This window comes from Schistocerca gregaria, chromosome 4, assembly GCF_023897955.1.
Source record: "Schistocerca gregaria isolate iqSchGreg1 chromosome 4, iqSchGreg1.2, whole genome shotgun sequence".
Classification (NCBI taxonomy): Eukaryota; Metazoa; Arthropoda; class Insecta; order Orthoptera; family Acrididae; genus Schistocerca; species Schistocerca gregaria.
Window position 1 is genome coordinate 760,338,784 of NC_064923.1, and position 18,289 is coordinate 760,357,072.

The 18,289-nt window shown below is 38.0% G+C and overlaps 1 protein-coding gene across 1 annotated transcript in view; it reads left to right on the plus strand.

The window, feature by feature from the left end:
* LOC126267908 (dynein regulatory complex subunit 7-like) overlaps nt 1-18,289 on the plus strand; it is a 283,625-nt gene that overhangs the window by 239,368 nt on the left and 25,968 nt on the right. The window contains exon 9 of the mRNA XM_049973218.1: nt 4,714-4,824. Coding sequence (XP_049829175.1) covers nt 4,714-4,824 — 111 coding nt within the window. The remainder of the gene's footprint in view (nt 1-4,713; nt 4,825-18,289) is intronic.

An 18,289-nucleotide genomic window follows, 5' to 3' on the forward strand; every position in this document is an offset into this window, starting at 1 on the left:
TAGTTTTTACTAAATTACTAAAAAACTAGAAGAGGTAACTGATTGTGGTATTTCCATTATTATTATTAGGGTGAACTGAAGCATCCTACCAATTTTCAATATTGTAGCTCTATTATTTCGCGCCTCTGATTTTTCCGAAAAACGCGGATTCTGGAGTCAATTTTAGTTTTATGGTTTTGGAAACCAGCACCACTCATTAATGACTTCTTACTGCACCTTCTCACCAAATTTTGGCTTCCTAGCGTCATTATTTAGCGCCTCCTATTTTTCTTTCAAAACGTGAATTTTACGTAAACTACTAATTTTATAACATTAAGATTTGTTACCTGAAACATTATTACATAGAACTATACTTTAACAAAGTTTTACACACAAATCTTAATTTTTACTTTTATGTTAAATGTGGTGCAATACTATATGCAGGCGCGTTACGATGACGTGACGCTACTAGCAGTGAACTAGGGTAAGTCCCGTGCACTCGCTCGCCTCTGTATCTTATACATGATACAGCGCTTGCTTTGCTTCAACGTCATCACGTAACATACATAATTCAACTTGTCCCATATAGCATGTAAAACATCACTGTCCACAAGGTTGTCACTTTCCCAAGTAATTCAGTAACTGTGTTCATTATAGTAAAAATTTATTTTGATAGCAACGATTTCGTGCTGATGAATGAACACGCGAGTATCCTTTTGGTGCTGCTGTTTGTGAAACTGCCATGTTTTCCAGTTGTTGAGTATTCCATGAACAGCTAGTATGTCCATAAACTGCCTCAACTGTCTCACCATTCATTCAGAGTTGAGCCTCCCATATTTTTTATTCATTTGCAATAAGGTCCATTACAGTATTTGTAATACTACATGTGTGTGTGTGTGTGTGTGTGTGTGTGTGTGTGTGTGTGTGTGTGTGTGTGGAGTGTAATATTTGCATTACAAGATGATGACGATGATGATGATGATGATGATGATGATGATAGAAGGGAGAGGGTGAAGCCAGGTGCCGGCACATATCCTATTCTTAGCAAATAGCACCAAGGGGGATGCCAAGCTCAGTGTCACCATGCAACAGATGAATTTCTATCAACCGTGTCACTTGTCTTTACTTTGTGAGACACTGTGGAGAGGTTCATATTTATAACAGGGCACTGGCACAAAGTCTGATGATCAGGAAGTTTATGCCACCACCTCTCCTCCCCATGCCAGCTAAATACAGACAGAGAAAATTTTTACCACCACCAGGCTTACCCACAGGTTGAGCCCCACTGCACGAGTGTGTGTTAGTGACTTTGGCCGCAGAGCCTCCCTTATGGACCCAAACAAACAGCACTTCAGCACAAATAGATCCTTAAAACTCTGTGAAATATGTCTGCGTACCATTCATTGGTAAAGTGTCATATTGGATTGCAAACATATTCTGTGCCAAAAATTTCAAAATTAGTTTTGCCATAATCAATAAAATGAAACACAAAATTGTTCTCAGCGTAAATTTAAAAACTGAAGTACGCCACAAGCCTGGCATTTATAAATTAAATTGTTTTATGTGCCTCAAATTTTACATTGGCCAAACAAGGAGGAGTTTTAACAAAGATTCCATTAATACATGGATGTTCTTAGGCTCAACAACTTAAATAAGTCAACTTTCACTGCTCACTTGCCCCAACATGGAAACACAGACATAAACATCGAAGTAAACTTAAAGAGATATTACATTTTACCGAAAAAGGCATGTAGATGAATTTGTTAAAGGAATTAGAAATATACAAACACAGCCACAATAAACCTGACTGCATACTGAATGATCAACTACAATTAAAAAACCAAATGCACCTCCAAAATATCATACAACTGCTATAATCCGAAATGATCGAAACAATAATTAAATGACAGGGAGAAAATTCTTCATAGGCTATTACCATCATCTTTCAAACATTAATTATTAAATGTCTAACTGTATAAAATTCTCTCAATGAAAATAAACAATTTTTGAAAATATAATGTAATTGGATAGATAAAAAATCTACTCACTAAGCAGTGACAGGAAAACACACATATAAAAGGTATTGTGTGTGCAAAGTTTCAGAGCCAGTGGCTCCTTGTGGCAGAATGGTTGAAGAGGAAGGAAGAGGGATGAAGGAAAATGACTGGCGAGGTTTATGAAAAGGGGTAGAGTTCAGAAAAGTCTCCCAGAATCGCGGGTTAGGGGAGGCTTACTGGACGTGATGAGAAGGAAAGATTGATTGTTGGAGACTGCAGCAGGCGAGATTTGAAAGCCTGCGAGCTTAAAGGTGGAAGAAAGGGTAATATACCACATAGAGATTACTGCTAAAACACTGTGCATGAGCTAATAAGAGTGAAAAGCTGAGTGTATTGTATGTATAGAGGCAGGAGGCAAATAGACAGGTCAGAAAATGAAAGATGGAGAAAACTAAAATGGAGTGAAATAGCAATACTTACTGTGAGGAAACGCTGAGACCAAAGAACTTAACATAAATTAAGGCCAGCTAGGTGACGAAAACCAAGGACATGTTGTAGTACCAGTTCATACCTGTGGAGTTCTAGGAAACTGGTGTCTGGAGGAAAAATCCAGATTGCATGTGTAGTGTAACAGGCACCAGGTCATGAGTGTCATGTTGTAGTGCATGCTCTGAAAAAGGATATTGTGTATTGCAAGTATACACTCTCTGCCTGTGCCAATTCATCCTAACTAATAACTTGGTCACTAATAACTAATCACCAACTAATAACTAGTCATGGTTATGTAAAAGGCTGAACAGTGTTTACGTAACAGCTGGTATATAATGTGTCATTTTACAGGTGACTCTCCCTTTGATAGTATGTGTTTTGCCTGTTACAGAGTTGGTATAGGTGGTAGTAGGAGGGTGCTTAAGACAGGTCATGCAGCAGGGATGGTCACAGGAGTAGGAGCCATAGTATAGGGAGATGGGTGCAGAAGGAGCATAGGGTCTGACAAGGATACTGTGAACATTGGGAGGGTGACAAAAAGCTATTCTAGGTGTGTTGGGGAAAATTGAGACAGAATGGACCTCATTTCAGGGCATGATTATAGAAAGTCATTAATACACTAAAAACCAGTATAATACTGGGTGATAAGTGATGTACTCCTAAGCTGGTTTTTTGGAGGGATCAGCAGTATCAGGTTTGGGTGGGTGGCCTGGGAAATCTGCTCTTGAATTAGGCCAGTGAGGTGATTACATCCAGTGAAGGCTAAGGTGAGAATGGTGGTGTATTGCTGTAAAGAATCGGTATAACTGGCTGATATTAGACACTGTTTGGCCTTTTACATCGGATTGACTACCACCAAGCTATCAGTTAGTGTGAATGGGCATAGACAGAGGAAATTCATTGTAATGTCTTTATTTCCTAATATTTTTAAACCAAATTTTGATCACCTTCCAAGTATTATCCATTGACCACAACACACTTCTTCAAATGATCCTTCCATTGTTCAAAACAGTTTTCAATTCACTTATTGGAATGTTTTTTATGCCTTCCAGCAATTTTTGTTTTATCTCCTGCGCAGTGGCAAAACTCTTTCCTTTAATGTCCGTTTTGAGTCTTGGGAACAAATAGGAATCACAGGGGACTAGATCTGGTGAGTAGGGGGCGGGGGGGGGGGGGGGGGGTAATTGATGTCATGCCGTTTTTGGTTTTTGGTCAAAAACTGCTTTACAGAGAGGGTGGTGTGGGCTGGTGCATTGTCATGATGGAAGAACCAGTCCACTTTGCATCAAAGATCTGCCCTTTTCTTCCGTATACTCTCCCTCAATCTTTTAGAACCTCTTAAGTATAACTCCTGGTTGACCGTTTGCCAAGGGGAAACAAAATCTTTGGCCATAACACCTCTGCATTCGAAGAAACAAATGAGCACTGTCTTGATGTTTGACTTCACTTGGCAAGCTTTTTTGAGATGAGGAGAGCCACTTGTCTTCCACTGGCTTGATTGTTGCTTTGTTTTGGGGTTGCATCCATAGCGCCATGATTCATCACCAGTAATCACCTTGGAAAAAAATTCAGGGTCCTCTTTGAGCTGATTTTGAAGCTCAAAACATGCCTCAAGTCACTGCTCCCTTTGCTCGTCTATGAGAAGGTGAGGAACAAATTTGGCTGCAACCCATCTCGTGTGCAAATATTCAGATAAAATCCTCTGAATTGAACTCCAGACACCTCACAGAGTTCGGTGATGGACTTCATGAATGAGGGCATTGATGTTATTGACATTTTCATTGCTTCTCAACGTTGAGGGGCATCCTTCATGGTTGGACTTCACTCTCCCTCCCCATTACAGCCCAATTCCCGTTACTTTTTTGTCCCCCCCCCCCCCCCCCTCCCCCCCTTGTATGTCCTCAGTTCTCATCATTCACCTGGCCTTTATTTCTTGGTCTCAGAATTTCTTAACAGTAATTGGTCCTTACTTCACTCCATTTCAGTTTTCTACATCTTTCATTTTCTGAGCTGTTTATTTGTCGCTGTCCCCTTTCTAACTCTTATCATGTACAATACACTTAGCGTTTTGCTCTTATTAACTTACATCAGCAGTTTTTTTATTTATTATTGTGTCCCATATTAATCCTGTTCTGTAATGTGACAATACTGCAAGGTCAAAACATATGTTTTGTTGAGGTAAACATGATCCTTTACAATGTCTTTCAACATTTGTGTGCACAAAATAAAGTGTTATTTTTATTTACAGTATGACCCCGGTGCACCAGAGCCAAAAAACCTTACATTGTACTATCTATTAGATGAGATGCTCAAAACAGAAGAGAAATCATTAATTCATGTCCGTGATATAGAAAATGAGGTAAGGATTAAAAATGAGGTGAGGTTTGTTTGTACGATAATTTTGGTAATAGAAGAGATTTATAACACTCCTGTTCCTTATTTATACAAACGATATGCCCTCTAGTATTACGGGTAACTCTAAAATATTTCTGTTTACTGATGACACTAGCTTGGTAGTAAAGGATGTTGCGTGCAGCATTGGGTGCTCGGTTTCAAATAGTGCAGTACATGACCTAAGTTAATGGCTTGTAGAAAATAAAGTAACACTAAATCACAGTAAGACTCAGTTTTTACAGTTTCTAACACACAATTCAACAAAACCTGACGTTTTAATTTCACAGAATGGGCATATGATTAGTGAAACTGAACAGTTCAAATTTCTAGGTGTTCAGATAGACAGTAAGCTGTCGTGGAAAGCCCACGTTCGGGATGTTGTTCAAAGACCCCACATCATGGCCGTTATCAATATTGTGAATAATGACCTTTTGCTACCCATTGCTACCCATTGCTAAAGTAAGAGGTGAACCAATTGTGAGCTACTCCCCGTATCTGTAATGGTCCAACTTCTGGAACAATATTTTGTGATCAACACAATCAAAAGCCTTAGTTAAATCAAAAAATATTCCAAGTGTTCAAAAGCTTTTGTTTAGCCCATACAGTACCTGACAGAGAAAAGAAAATATAGCATTTTCAGTTGTTAAACGACTTCCAAAGCCGAACTGTGCATTTGATAGCAAATTGTGTGATATTAAATTTTCAATTATCCTTAGATACATAGCCTTTTCAATAACTTTTGCAAACACTGATGGCATAGAAATAGGTCTAAAATTATCTACATTATACCTTTCTCCGTTTTTATAAAGCACTTTACTACTGAGTAATCACTCAGGAAACTGACCATTCCTGAAGGAAAAATTACAAATATGGCTAAATACAGGGCTAACATGTGCAGCACAGTACTTTAATATTCTGCTAGACACACCATCATAACCATGAGAGTCCTCAGTCTTCAGTGATTTAATTATTGACTCAATCTCCCTCTTGTCTGTATCACAGACATCAATCTCAGAAAGGCATTTGCAAAGAAAGTTATATGATTTCCTGTAGAAACTAAATTTTTATTTAATTCACTAGCTATGCTCACAAAATGACTGTTAAATACTGTACATATATCTGATTTATCAGTAACGTAAATATTTTTACTGGGAACTGACTTTATATTGTCGACCTTTGCTTTGACCAAAAGCTCTGTGTCTAAAGCCTTTTAGTTTGCCTATCTGCAATTTTATGTGTAATCTTTATTGAGAGTAGCAATCTGTCCTTTTTATAACTGTTGTTATCCAACCTGGACTTTCCAGTGTTTCAGCAATAAATCATTTAGATTACACACCTGAAGGGTGATGCCTTCAACCCATATTTATGTGGTCACAACAGCAAGGTAGTCAAGTTCTGTTAAACTGAATAGAGAAATTGTAAAAATAACTCATGGCAATAAAACATCATATAATGAACAAATAAGCACAATAACAGAACACTGTTGCTAGAAACAGTCATAAAAGTGATCAAAACATGAGACAAATACAAAATTATAGTTATAATTAAAGAAATCGATGCCAGATGGGATTACAAAAATAGAAGTTGTCCTTAACTCTGCTCTTTCCATTGATATATACCAATGGCATTAGAACAATGCGCATGATCAACTGGAGAGGCTGTACACATTATACTACACAAGTTGCAGGTGCAACAAGTGATAGACCTTGTTCTAAAATTACCAAATAATCGTCAACCAGTTGCAAAATCATGTTTTATTTATTCACTTTTGCAAATCGATTTCAACTGATTCAACGAATATGTGCCCTGAGTAGTAATACTGTCTTAAGCAGAGATCATGTTTGACCTCTGGCGCCCACCATTCATAAGATCTTATTTTGGTTTAGCTGCAAACTATATCTCATTTAATTAGTATCAGAACACTATGTGGGGCAAAGATGCAATATAAACTTGCCCATGCCAAAAAGAGATATGTATGAAAAGAAAGACGAACATGCATCTGTGTTCTAGTGTTTCCTTAACCCGATATATTTTTCACTCTTCAACTATTTGTTTCTTCCCACCCATGATTTTGGGTGAATGTATTGCATGTATGTCAGATAACAATACATACATTTGTATAAAAGTTTTTACAATACATCTGGAAATGTAGGAGTTTCTTTCAATCCTAAATTGCTTCATCCTGAAAATGATATCTGGGTACACCACAGCCTGTGATCTCCATGTGTAACAGCAACATTATTTATGATTGCATTATACTGCATTCTTCTCGTGGAGATGGACAGTGCTTCTTTTTCTTCAAGAAAGAAGAGGTAAATATCACTCTGTTCAAAGAAGAGTTAATATATGAATCAATTTAGACTGTCACAGTGGTAATTGTAGTGAGAGACTGTGGAGGTGCGAAGTTAATTGCATGAATTGATGGTGGTGAAAGTATCCACCAGCTGGCCGCTTTGAAATAATCCACATTATTTGCACTTCCTTACAGTGCCAGTACTTAAATACCAGTATAACTGGTAATCATAAAAAAGGATGATGCCTGGTATAGATAACTGAAGTAATTAAAATATATATAACATATTATAAAATTTTTCCATTGTATTGATAATCTTTTGTTTTCTTTGTTGCATGAAATGAATAATATTGGCAAGAGAAAGTGAGGAAATATCATGAAAGAAGGATATGCATGGATGGACAATAAAATCTCTATGTAAACTACGAGAAAAATATTTTTAAAACTCATCAAGAAGTTAGGAAAATTGTTGGTAGTGCCTCACTCATATCTAATAATAGAAGTACCTCTTCCCTCCCATCCTAAAAATTGGAACATTTTAAATTGCAGTAAAACAGTCTATTTATTAAAAATCATTTTTTGGTTAATAATTCTGAATAAATGTAAGTGCCACAACAATGAGTTGCAATATATGTTTGCAACATGTCACAAGATATTTCAGAAAAATCTTCTCAGAGTAATTAAGAAAGGGGTATTCATTTCAAAATTTGCAATTAGTAAATCACAAGGACAGAAAGGGATACAACAGATAAAACCGTTGTGGCAATTCAGTTTTTAATGTACAAGCACAAAATGTTGCCACAACTAATGTGATGACAGATTATAGAGAGCATGAACATGTCAGACGAAAACTGTAAGTATTATTTAAGCTGAACTATGATTAAGAATGGCAATCTTGTGAGTAATGACATGACTTTACTTATGGTAGGCAAAATAAATTCACAAATACCACTGGCAAGCATTTTTTCACATGAGCACAGATTCTAGTAGATCAAAAATTTCTGTATTGGCTGAAGTGGACCTGAATGTAATCAGATATGACTTAGTAGGTGTTCAAAATGATACCCCAACATCGATACAACTTATCCAAGGGATGATGAAAACTTATAATGATTTTGGAATGAACAAGCACAAAAATAATGTTACACAAAAATTCAAAGTTTCTTCAAAACAACAAACACAAACATTTAATGATTTTAGGAGTCATGTGACACAAAAATCTGAAGAACTTTCAAATGAACAAATGCAATAATTTGATAAACTAAGGAAAAGTTGTGCTCTGACCTAGCAAACAATTTAACATGTAAGTTGACCTAAATAGAAAAACAATTAAAAGTGGAGTTATTGACAGATTTGTCTCAGGAAATAGATAAGCTTGGTAAAAATGTATTGTATATTGACAAGGCACAGGAGGAAATGGTAGGTAAGCTAAAAAACGTGAGAAATACACAGATTAAAATGCAGGGGACTCAATTGGGAATTAATATAAGTGTAAAGGAGATGCAAGATACTATTACTGAGTTGCAAACTATATGTAAAGATTTGCCCGAGGAATTACAGGAACTTCTGTAGAAATTACTAACTTAAAACTTAGCAATAAGTTCATAACAGAAACACAAGAAAGAATTGGTAAGGGCATAAAGAACTTAATGGTGAGAGCTGCATCAGGATTACTAGATAAGGGTACAGCACTATCACAGAAGGTAGGGGTAGTGCAAGAGTATAAGACTTATGTACAAGGGTTTGAAGACATAGTCAAGGAGAAGGAAAATGAACTAATTGCCAGGATTGAATCAGGTTTAAAAGCAGTGGAAGAAAAATTGTGGAACAGTTTAACTAGTGGTACTGATATCACAAAGGAGCCACTAATCGCTGCCAATCACGTGCAGTCTGGCAGATTAGAGAGCTGCAATACCTATCCACCATTTATTACAAGTCCTTAAGGTGGAGATGAAGGGGAGTATAAAATGCAACAGCCACTGCTAGTGTCAATACCAGTTGCACCAGTGTACAAGGAGAATATCCGTATGCAGCCAAACAATGCAACGGCAGTAGCAGGTGGTTCTTTCTGCCTGTCTACTGTCCATGAAGATAGCAGGAAGTTCATAGCCTTAATACATGGGGGCAGAAACTATGCATTTTGTGTCTTGCTTCACGGCTTAAACGTAAGAGCAGGTGTCTTCGTTTATACATTAGACAAAATTTTATGTCCAGAACTACTTAATAAAATCACCATCTATGTGAATGACTTGCTAATAGCAAAGCTTACCAGGGAAGATCACTTGTGACTTTTGGGAAAAGTACCATAGCGATTCTCAGAATAGCGAATTTAAAGAAGTCTGAATTTGGGAAGGGAAAGGTCAAATTCATAGGACACATCATATCACTCCAAGGTATTTTGCCAGATATAGGGCAAATAGATGCAGTCAAACATTTTCCCTCTGCCTCATAACAAAAAAACTACTCAAAGTCTATCTGGGCTTAGTGTCATTCTCTAGAAATTTATTTCTGACCATTTGCTGAACAGCGATGCCCTGTTAAACTTGCTACAGAGAATTACCCCTTGGGTATGGACCAACCAAAGTCAAATGACTTTGAAAACTTAAAAGAAGCTCTACCCAATGCAAATATACAAGGTCTGTTCAAAAAATTCCATAACATTGGTAATTTCACACCTATGGTGTGTGAGAGCGAAATGCGTTTGGCATCCCTGCACACAACTGTGCTTAATGTGTAACTGCCAGAAGTTTCACTGTTGTATGTCTGTTAGTTATTGTTCAGTACTGCACCGAGTACAATGTTGTGTCACACTGTTTGCAAATTGCAAGATGACAGAGTTACAAGAGCAACACGTCAGCATTAAATTTTGTATGAAACATGAGAAAATCTTTACAGAGACACACCAAATGATGCAGGAAGCCTATGGTGATGAGTGATTAAGCCATACTCACTGTTATGAATGGTTCACATGGTTTAAAAATGGCTGGATGGAAGTTAAAGATGACCCTCATTCAAGACGCCCTTCGACATCTACCAACAACGCTCATGTCAGCACGTCAATGAAATTGTGCATGTCAGTCGAAGACGTACTGTAGGAGAGTGTAGAAGAATGTAGCATTTCAGCTGGGTCATATCATAAAATCCTGACACAGCATCTTGGAAAGCATCGTATTGCTGCCAAGTTGGTCCCACAGCTGATGAGTCAAGACCAGAAAGACCTTCATCTCACAATCTATAAACGGCTTTTTGGATCACGCAGATGAGAACGAGATGATCCTTAAGAGAATCATAACTGATGAGACGTGGGTCTATGGTTATGAAGATTTGCAATGATAGATGACATAAAACAAAATCTGCAGATAGTGCTTTGCATGATCTAACTAAAGGTGTATCAAGACTGCTTCTGGAAGAGGAAATAGCATTGGGAGTGGTGTATCAGTAGTGGAGGAGAGTATTTAAGGAGACTGTGCACAATTACAAAAGTTAAATGTAAAAAATTTTTGGGGACAAAGTTTCAGAATTGTTGAACAGACCTCATATTCCATCACACAGATTTGTCACAAGAGTTTCTTTTAAGCACTGATGCATCTTTGCAGGGTCTGGGGGCATGCCTATTCCAAATCACTGAGACAGATGGACAACAAATACCTGAGATAATTACTTTTGCAATTAGAATTCTTACTGAATGAGCAATCATATCCAGTAAATATCCAGTAATGGAGTGCAAAGTTCTCTCTATAGTGTGGGCTTTAAAGAAATTCGAATATTATTTGTGGGGAAATCACACCAAAGTCTACTATGACCACCAAGCACTTTCTTTTCTCTTGACGTGCAAATTGCTGCACAGAGGAATAGCCAGATGGTGCCTTTACTTGCAGGAACTCAGTTTCAAGGTAATGTACATCAAAGTTAAATAAAAATAACTGCCGATATCTTGTGGAGGCTACTCCAAGGGTTAAATGAAGTTTTAGAACTCATTGAACAGAATTCTGAAATCTGCATCCTGCTTATGCAAGACAAAACACACCAACCCTATTATGTAAAAATGTTTGAAAACCTGGAGCAATTGCAAGAAGATCCACATTGGAAAAAGGTAAGACTCAAACTATGTGAAGGAGATGATGATAATAATTTAATAATTTTTATAGTATTTACAAAGGAGTACTGTTCCACCGACATATCCTAACCAAGAGAAATGGATGAGTGGGGAAAACCACTGTCTAAAACTCCCAAGTGAGAGATGTTATTTGAAGAAAAAATATGCCAAGCCTTGATTAACCTAGGAGTATGAGAAAAGGCAGATCAGAGAAAATCTTAAGACAAAAGATTAGGGCACACTGTAAAATTTCATATTGGACAAAAAGTATTGTTACGAATGTACCCAAAGTCTACCAAACATGGAAAACTTAACCACAAATGGCAGCCCTTGTACGCTGGCCCATTTTTAATTACACAAATCTCTCATCCAGAATCATACAGACTGGCTTACCCTGTAAGTGGAATGGGCAAGAGCCTTTATCCACACAATGACCTAAAGGAATTTGTATGTTTCATCGGTTTGCCAAAAGATTAAACCAACTCATGAAGTTATTGTGCTTAAGTATACTGAAAATATTTCGATATAAGTTATGAAAGATGTTCAGTTAGTTTTAGGATAAATTTCTCTCTTGTTATTTACAAGTGTGTAAATAGAAATAAGATAAGTCATTAGTTACTTAAGATGATGTGACAAATTCATGTATAAACTTCTATGTAAGTAATATGTATTAGGCCTAACATGTCAGCTAATATTAAAATGACCTTTATGTGTAGTTCTAAGGATCAAATTTACATCGTGTTTTAATTTCTTTATTTAAGTGGTGTAAAATTTTATGCACTTGTACAAGCTCATGTAAGAAAAACTGCTTATGAAAAGGGTATTTAACATATGTAAAATGAAAAGGGACTTCAAGAAAAACTGTCCACATAGCCTATGTTTAACATGTGTTGAATGAGGAATACACTCTCTTGTCATGTAGTGATCAAGCTTGTGTGCACCTACAATGACGAAAAATTCTAAGTGACCTTTATAGTGGAGTTTGATGCTGAAGTTTACTACAAAGGAGGAATTAAAGCAAGTAATTTATTGGCTTATCTGGAATATGGTGAGCTTTCGGCATGATGCTGATGGTACGGGATGGCCGTTTGGACACTGAAATGTGTGATGGGCAATGTGATCTGTATAACCATGGTTGGAACTTCATGGCTTCTCTGTTGTGGCATTAACCTTTTTAACCAGACACACATCAGTGTGCACTTATTCTACAGAGATATCATCTGGACACTATAACAATGTGCTTATCATCATCATCTACAAAGTTATAGACCCGATGCTGAACTATCCTTAATTCTAATATAAATAAAGCTGACATGTGCAGAGGATAAATAAGATATAAACTTGGCCAAAAATAAAGGGATTTGATATCCAGTCAAAAAGTAGGTTAATGGTACTTTCACATGAAATTTGATGATTTATGTTATGTACATTGTAAAATGCATCACTACTGTATATTGTCATACAGTAATCATGGCAAATGCTGATATACTGCAGGAGGGCAGTTGTGATAGATCTTATTTTCATTTAGTAATAAAGTATATGTCATTTAATCAGTACTGGAACACAGTGTGTGTGTGTGTGTGTGTGTGTGTGTGTGTGTGTGTGTGTGTGTGTGTGGGAGGGGGGGGGGGGGGTAAAGGCACAATATAAATATGCCTGCACCCAGAAGAGATATGTACAAAAAGAAAGATGAACATATATCTGTGTTCTAATGTTTCCTTAAGCCAATACCAAATTTTTCACTCCTCAACTACCTGTCTCATCCCGTCCATAATTCTGGGTGGACATAGTGTGTGTACGTCAGATAACAACTATATTATGTATTTGTGTAAAAGTTTTTACAATATATCTTCTGGAAAGAAAGGCATTTTCTTTCATTTCTAAATTGCTTCATCTTGAAAATGATACACTGTAGCCTGCAAACTTTGGAAAACTTGGTGACGTTATTTGTGATTGTAATATATTGCATTATTATCATGGAGCTGTGTGGTGTATCTTTCTATTCAAGAAAGAAGAGGTAAATATCACTCTATTCAAAGGAGAGTTAAAACATCAATCAATTTAGACGGTTACAGTGATAAAAGTAGCGAGAGACTGCAGAGCTGCGAACATAGACGCATGAATTACTGCTGATGAAAGTATCCACCAGCCACACACCTTGTAATAATCCACTTTATTCACACCTGCTTGTGGCACTAGTACTTAAATCACACTCAGTACCAGCATAGTAAGCTGGGTGGAAGTCACTGTGAGACGCAGTTATTGTAAATGGATGTAGTGCTCATGAAATGCCATAATATGGTCGGCAGCTCAACCTAGTTTTTTGCTGCTCTTGTGCCATTAACTGATTCAGAGATGAGCAATTCACTGTTGTTAATATCCAAAATAACTGATAAGAGTGGATTAGTAATTAGGGAAAACTTAAAAACTGTAAGAAATAATAGAAATGGTTCAACAGTAGCATTAAAAATTTCTTTCAGTCATCTGGAGAACTAAAATTCAGAACCCACGGTGTTACAGTGTGATACTTTTAATAGAACTCTGCTATTGTTCAGTTATACTCATATGTATGTGGAGTGAAATTCTGACTGGAAAACAAAAGTGAAACAAGAATGGGGTATAGGATGGCATGTAACCAGCTGGTTCCTATGTTGTACAGCAAAGGTTTGCTGTGATACGAATAATAAGAAAATAATGCTTCTACATATTGTTTGTTCATTTAGCTCTTGAGGCCCCATGTGCAAGTACATGAATTATAATTTGAAATAATCAAAACACCTCACTCGACTCACATTCTGGAGGACGACGGTTCAATCCCGCGTCCGGCCTTCCTGATTTAGGTCTTCCATGATTTCCCTAAATTGCTCCAGGCAAATGCCAGGATGGTTCCTTCGAAAGGGCACGGCCGACTTCCTACCCCATCCTTCCCTAATCTGATGAGACCGATGACCTCGCTGTCTGGTCTCCTCCCCCAGGCAACCCAACCAACCCAAAACACCATTCCTTGGTTTCAGAATGCATGGTTGGTTTTTATGATTTGGCTGCACTACTCTCTATGTGCCAAAGCTAATGCATTTGTCACAATTATCCCTGAAAACTCATCATAAATGTTCAATAAATAAATATCAGGCAAGATTATACAGAAAAAATGTTCATAACTCATGGTACTTTTGATTTTTAAGTAATTGAGTTTATTGCTGTCACTTTACCACAATATTAAAGTAATAACTGTGGAACACTGAATCAAACTAATGGCACTGCAAGAGCTTCATGAAAGTCAGAGCAGAATCTCATGTGAATTAATGCATAAATTCAGGTAAGATCTCAGAAACATTATAAAGTTCATTCAGCTTATGTTTTCAAATTAAAGTTCCACATTAGCTAACCACAAAAAAAAGCCAAAAGTTCAAACCACTCTCAAAATTAATCAAGGAAACACTTCAGAATTCTCTCCTGTTCACCTAATGTGAATTATTCTAAGTTCAGATGCTAGCTCACTTGCTAAAATATTTCAACATATTTGCTTCCAACACACATGAATCAACACTACAACTTTTCCAGGCACAACCACAGTATGACTCACTTGTTACTCCTTTGGTTCCATCAGATTCACCTGGTCCTACTCCAAATCCCATGCCACTTTCCTTGACATTGACCTTCATCTGTCCAATGGCCTGCTTCACACATCTGTCCACATCAAACCCACCAACAAGCAACAATATCTCCATTATGACAGCTGCCACCCATTCCATATCAAACGGTCCCTTTCCTACAGCCTAGGCCTTCGTGGCAAACGAATCTGCTCCAGTCCTGAATCCCTGAACCATTACACCAACAACCTGAAAACAGCTTTCGCATCTGCAACTACCCTCCCGACCTGGTACAGAAGCAAATAACCAGAGCCACTTCCTCATCCCATCAAACCCAGAACCTCTCACAGAAGAACCCCACAAGTGCTCCACTTGTGACAGGATACTTCCCGGGCCTGGATCACACTCTGAATGTGGCTCTCCAGTAGGGATACGACATCCTAAAACCCTGCCCCGAAATGAGATCCATCCTTCATGAAATCCTCTCCACTCCACCAAGACTGTCTTTCCGTCGTCCACCTAACCTTCGTAACCGCTTGGTTCAGCACTATGAAATCCCCAAACCACCTTCCCTACCCTCTGGCTCCTACCCTTGTAACTGCCCCCGGTGTAAAACCTGTCCTATGCACCCTTCCACCACCACCTACTCCAGTCCTGTAACCCGGAAGGTGTACACGATCAAAGGCAGAGCCACGTGTGAAAGCACCCACGTGATTTACCAACTGAAATGCCTGCACTGTGACGCTTTCTATGTGGGAATAACCAGCAACAAACTGTCCATTCTCATGAATGGACAGAGGCAGACAGTGTTTGTTGGTAATGAGGATCACCCTGTGGCTAAACATGCCTTAGTGCACGGCCAGCAAATCTTGGCACAGTGTTACACCGTCCGGGTTATCTGGACACTTCCTACCAACACCAACCTATCCGAACTCCGGAGATGGGAACTTGCCCATCAGTATACTTCTCGATATCCGCCAGGCCTCAGCCTCCGCTAATTTCAAGTTGCCGCCGCTCATACCTCACCTGTCTTTCAACAACTTCTTTGCCTCTGTACTTCCGCCTCAACTGACATCTCTGCCTGAACTCTTTGCCTTCACAAATGTCTGCTTGTGTCTGTGTATTTGCAGATGGATATGTGTGTGTGTGTGCGAGTGTACACCTGTCCTTTTTCCCCCTAAGGTAAGTCTTTCCACTCCCGAGATTGGAATGACTCCTTACCCTCTTCCTTAAAGCCCACATCCTTTCATCTTTCCCTCTCCTTCGCTCTTTACTGAAGAAGCAACCGTCAGTTGCGAAAGCTAGAAATTTTGTGTGTGTGTTTGTGTGTTTTATTTATTGTGCCTGTCTACCGGCACTTTCCCGCTTGGTAAGTCTTGGAATCTTTGTTTTTAATATATTTTTCCCATGTGGAAGTTTCTTTCTATTTTATAAATATGTTTATAATATGACTATAATAGAGGGAAACATTCCATGTGGGAAAAATAAATCTAAAAACAAAGATGATGTGACTTACCAAATAAAAGCGCTGGCAGGTTGATAGACACACAAACAAACACAAACAAACACATACACACATATCCATCTGTTTTTATTGAATTTAGGTTACTTAATATCTCTGGTGATCTCTCAGTTGAGCCACAGCCAGTACCCCTTCCACACCTTTCGCAAATGGCTACTGCGACCCGAGTTTTCCCAGCCGCCATATGCCTTCTAATGAACATTCTTGTCTTTATGTAGACAGAAACTATGCACTTTGAGAAACTTTGAGGTTATTGTAGAAATTAACTTTTGCATAACTCCATCACACTTAGTTACATGTTGCTGTGAAAACTGCACAATACCACTTCAAAATCTTTAATTGTATTGAACTGGTCAGTTGAAAGAGAAGTGAGCCCACTTCTGGAGATTACAGATGTCCAGTCATTATTGATGATATAATATGAATTTGTAAGAAGTTTTTCTGAGACTGAACCCAAGTAGCTGTCAATGTGCTTGCGTTTAAGGGCTGTGTAACTCACCAGATATTTCAATGCATCTTTGGATTCACAGTCATCACTAGTGGCTGGTTCACAATAGGAAACTGCAACAGATCAACTTCTCGTTCTCTGAAACTAGTGCAATACAAATCAGCTGTCATATCTCCATTTATGTTAATAAACAACTGTCTTGTGGTGAACTTCATGAAGTCATGTCCAGTTCCTCCTGTTGGAGAAACATGTGACAGCACCTCATTTGTACTCTTTGTAGTGGATGTATTTGCTGAAAAGGAGATGTCTTCCATATTTCCAGTCACTGTTGGAAGCCACATTCTATTTTTCACTTTGAATGGTGCTGGGTTGTTGTAAAACATGAACAGACTATGATTTTTTTAAGTTCTTTAAACAGCCTTTGTTTTGACTGGAAGTCAGGCTGTATGAAGTTCTCATATTCTTCATACTATTGTAAAGTCCAAAGAAAGAGTTTGCTGGAATTGTAAAACCCTCCTGGAATGGCTGCAAGCATTGCTTTCTTCCACAACACATACCAGAAGAAACCTCAAGGAAATGTTTTAGAATATTCTACTGTCTTTGAAAATTAAGGCTATTTTCACTTCAAAGTGGTGCTTTGTCATAGTAAGGAACCCTTGAGCTTGAAATGTCAAAGGTGTCATTGATCAGTTCAATTAAACTTCCTTCCTGTTGTTTGTTTAGCAGTTATTTAACAGCTCAGGCACAATGCTGTGGAAAGAGCTCTGCTGTCATTCATAAATTCCACCGAGCTCATCCTCTTGTTTCTACATGAGCCTCTGTAAAGTGAAGCATGATGCTTAAATCTGTGCCCTGCATTTCTAACAGGTTTCCAAAAAGCCTCTTTTTCAAGACTGTGATGCTGAGCTGAGTAATGCCATCATCTAAAACATGGTTTCTAAGCAATTTAAGGAAATGGGGGACATCAAAGAAAATGGATACTCTACTCCCTGGATGGATAGAGTTTGCAAAGTAGGTTTTTGTTGTGGAAATTTTAAGTTCCATCAAGCTCTTTAAGTTCTTGCATCCCATATTACAAATTAGTGCTGCAGTTCAAGTTCCATCTGCTTCCAACTCCTTTACTGTGATCAGGAGTAACTAACTAGTCATGGCTCTTTTGAAGTCAAAATATGCAGGCTGTTTCAATTATGACAAAAAACCATGAACCATGACCACCATAATGTTTTTGTTCGATCCTAAAATTACATCATCTGATGAGTCATAGCACATGCAACCATCTATATTCATCCTGTCAAAATATAGGACTTCTGTTTTTCTCAAGATTTGTATGTTTCTCTCCTAGATTCCATAAGACCCAGGACTTCTTTCAGAATTCCAGATCTGCTCTTGAATTATCTGGTCCATTTCTGAAGTGTTAACTGGCAAGAAAAAATAAGTCAGCTCTCTTAAAATATGACACTCATTTGTGCTGTAGCTCTCTG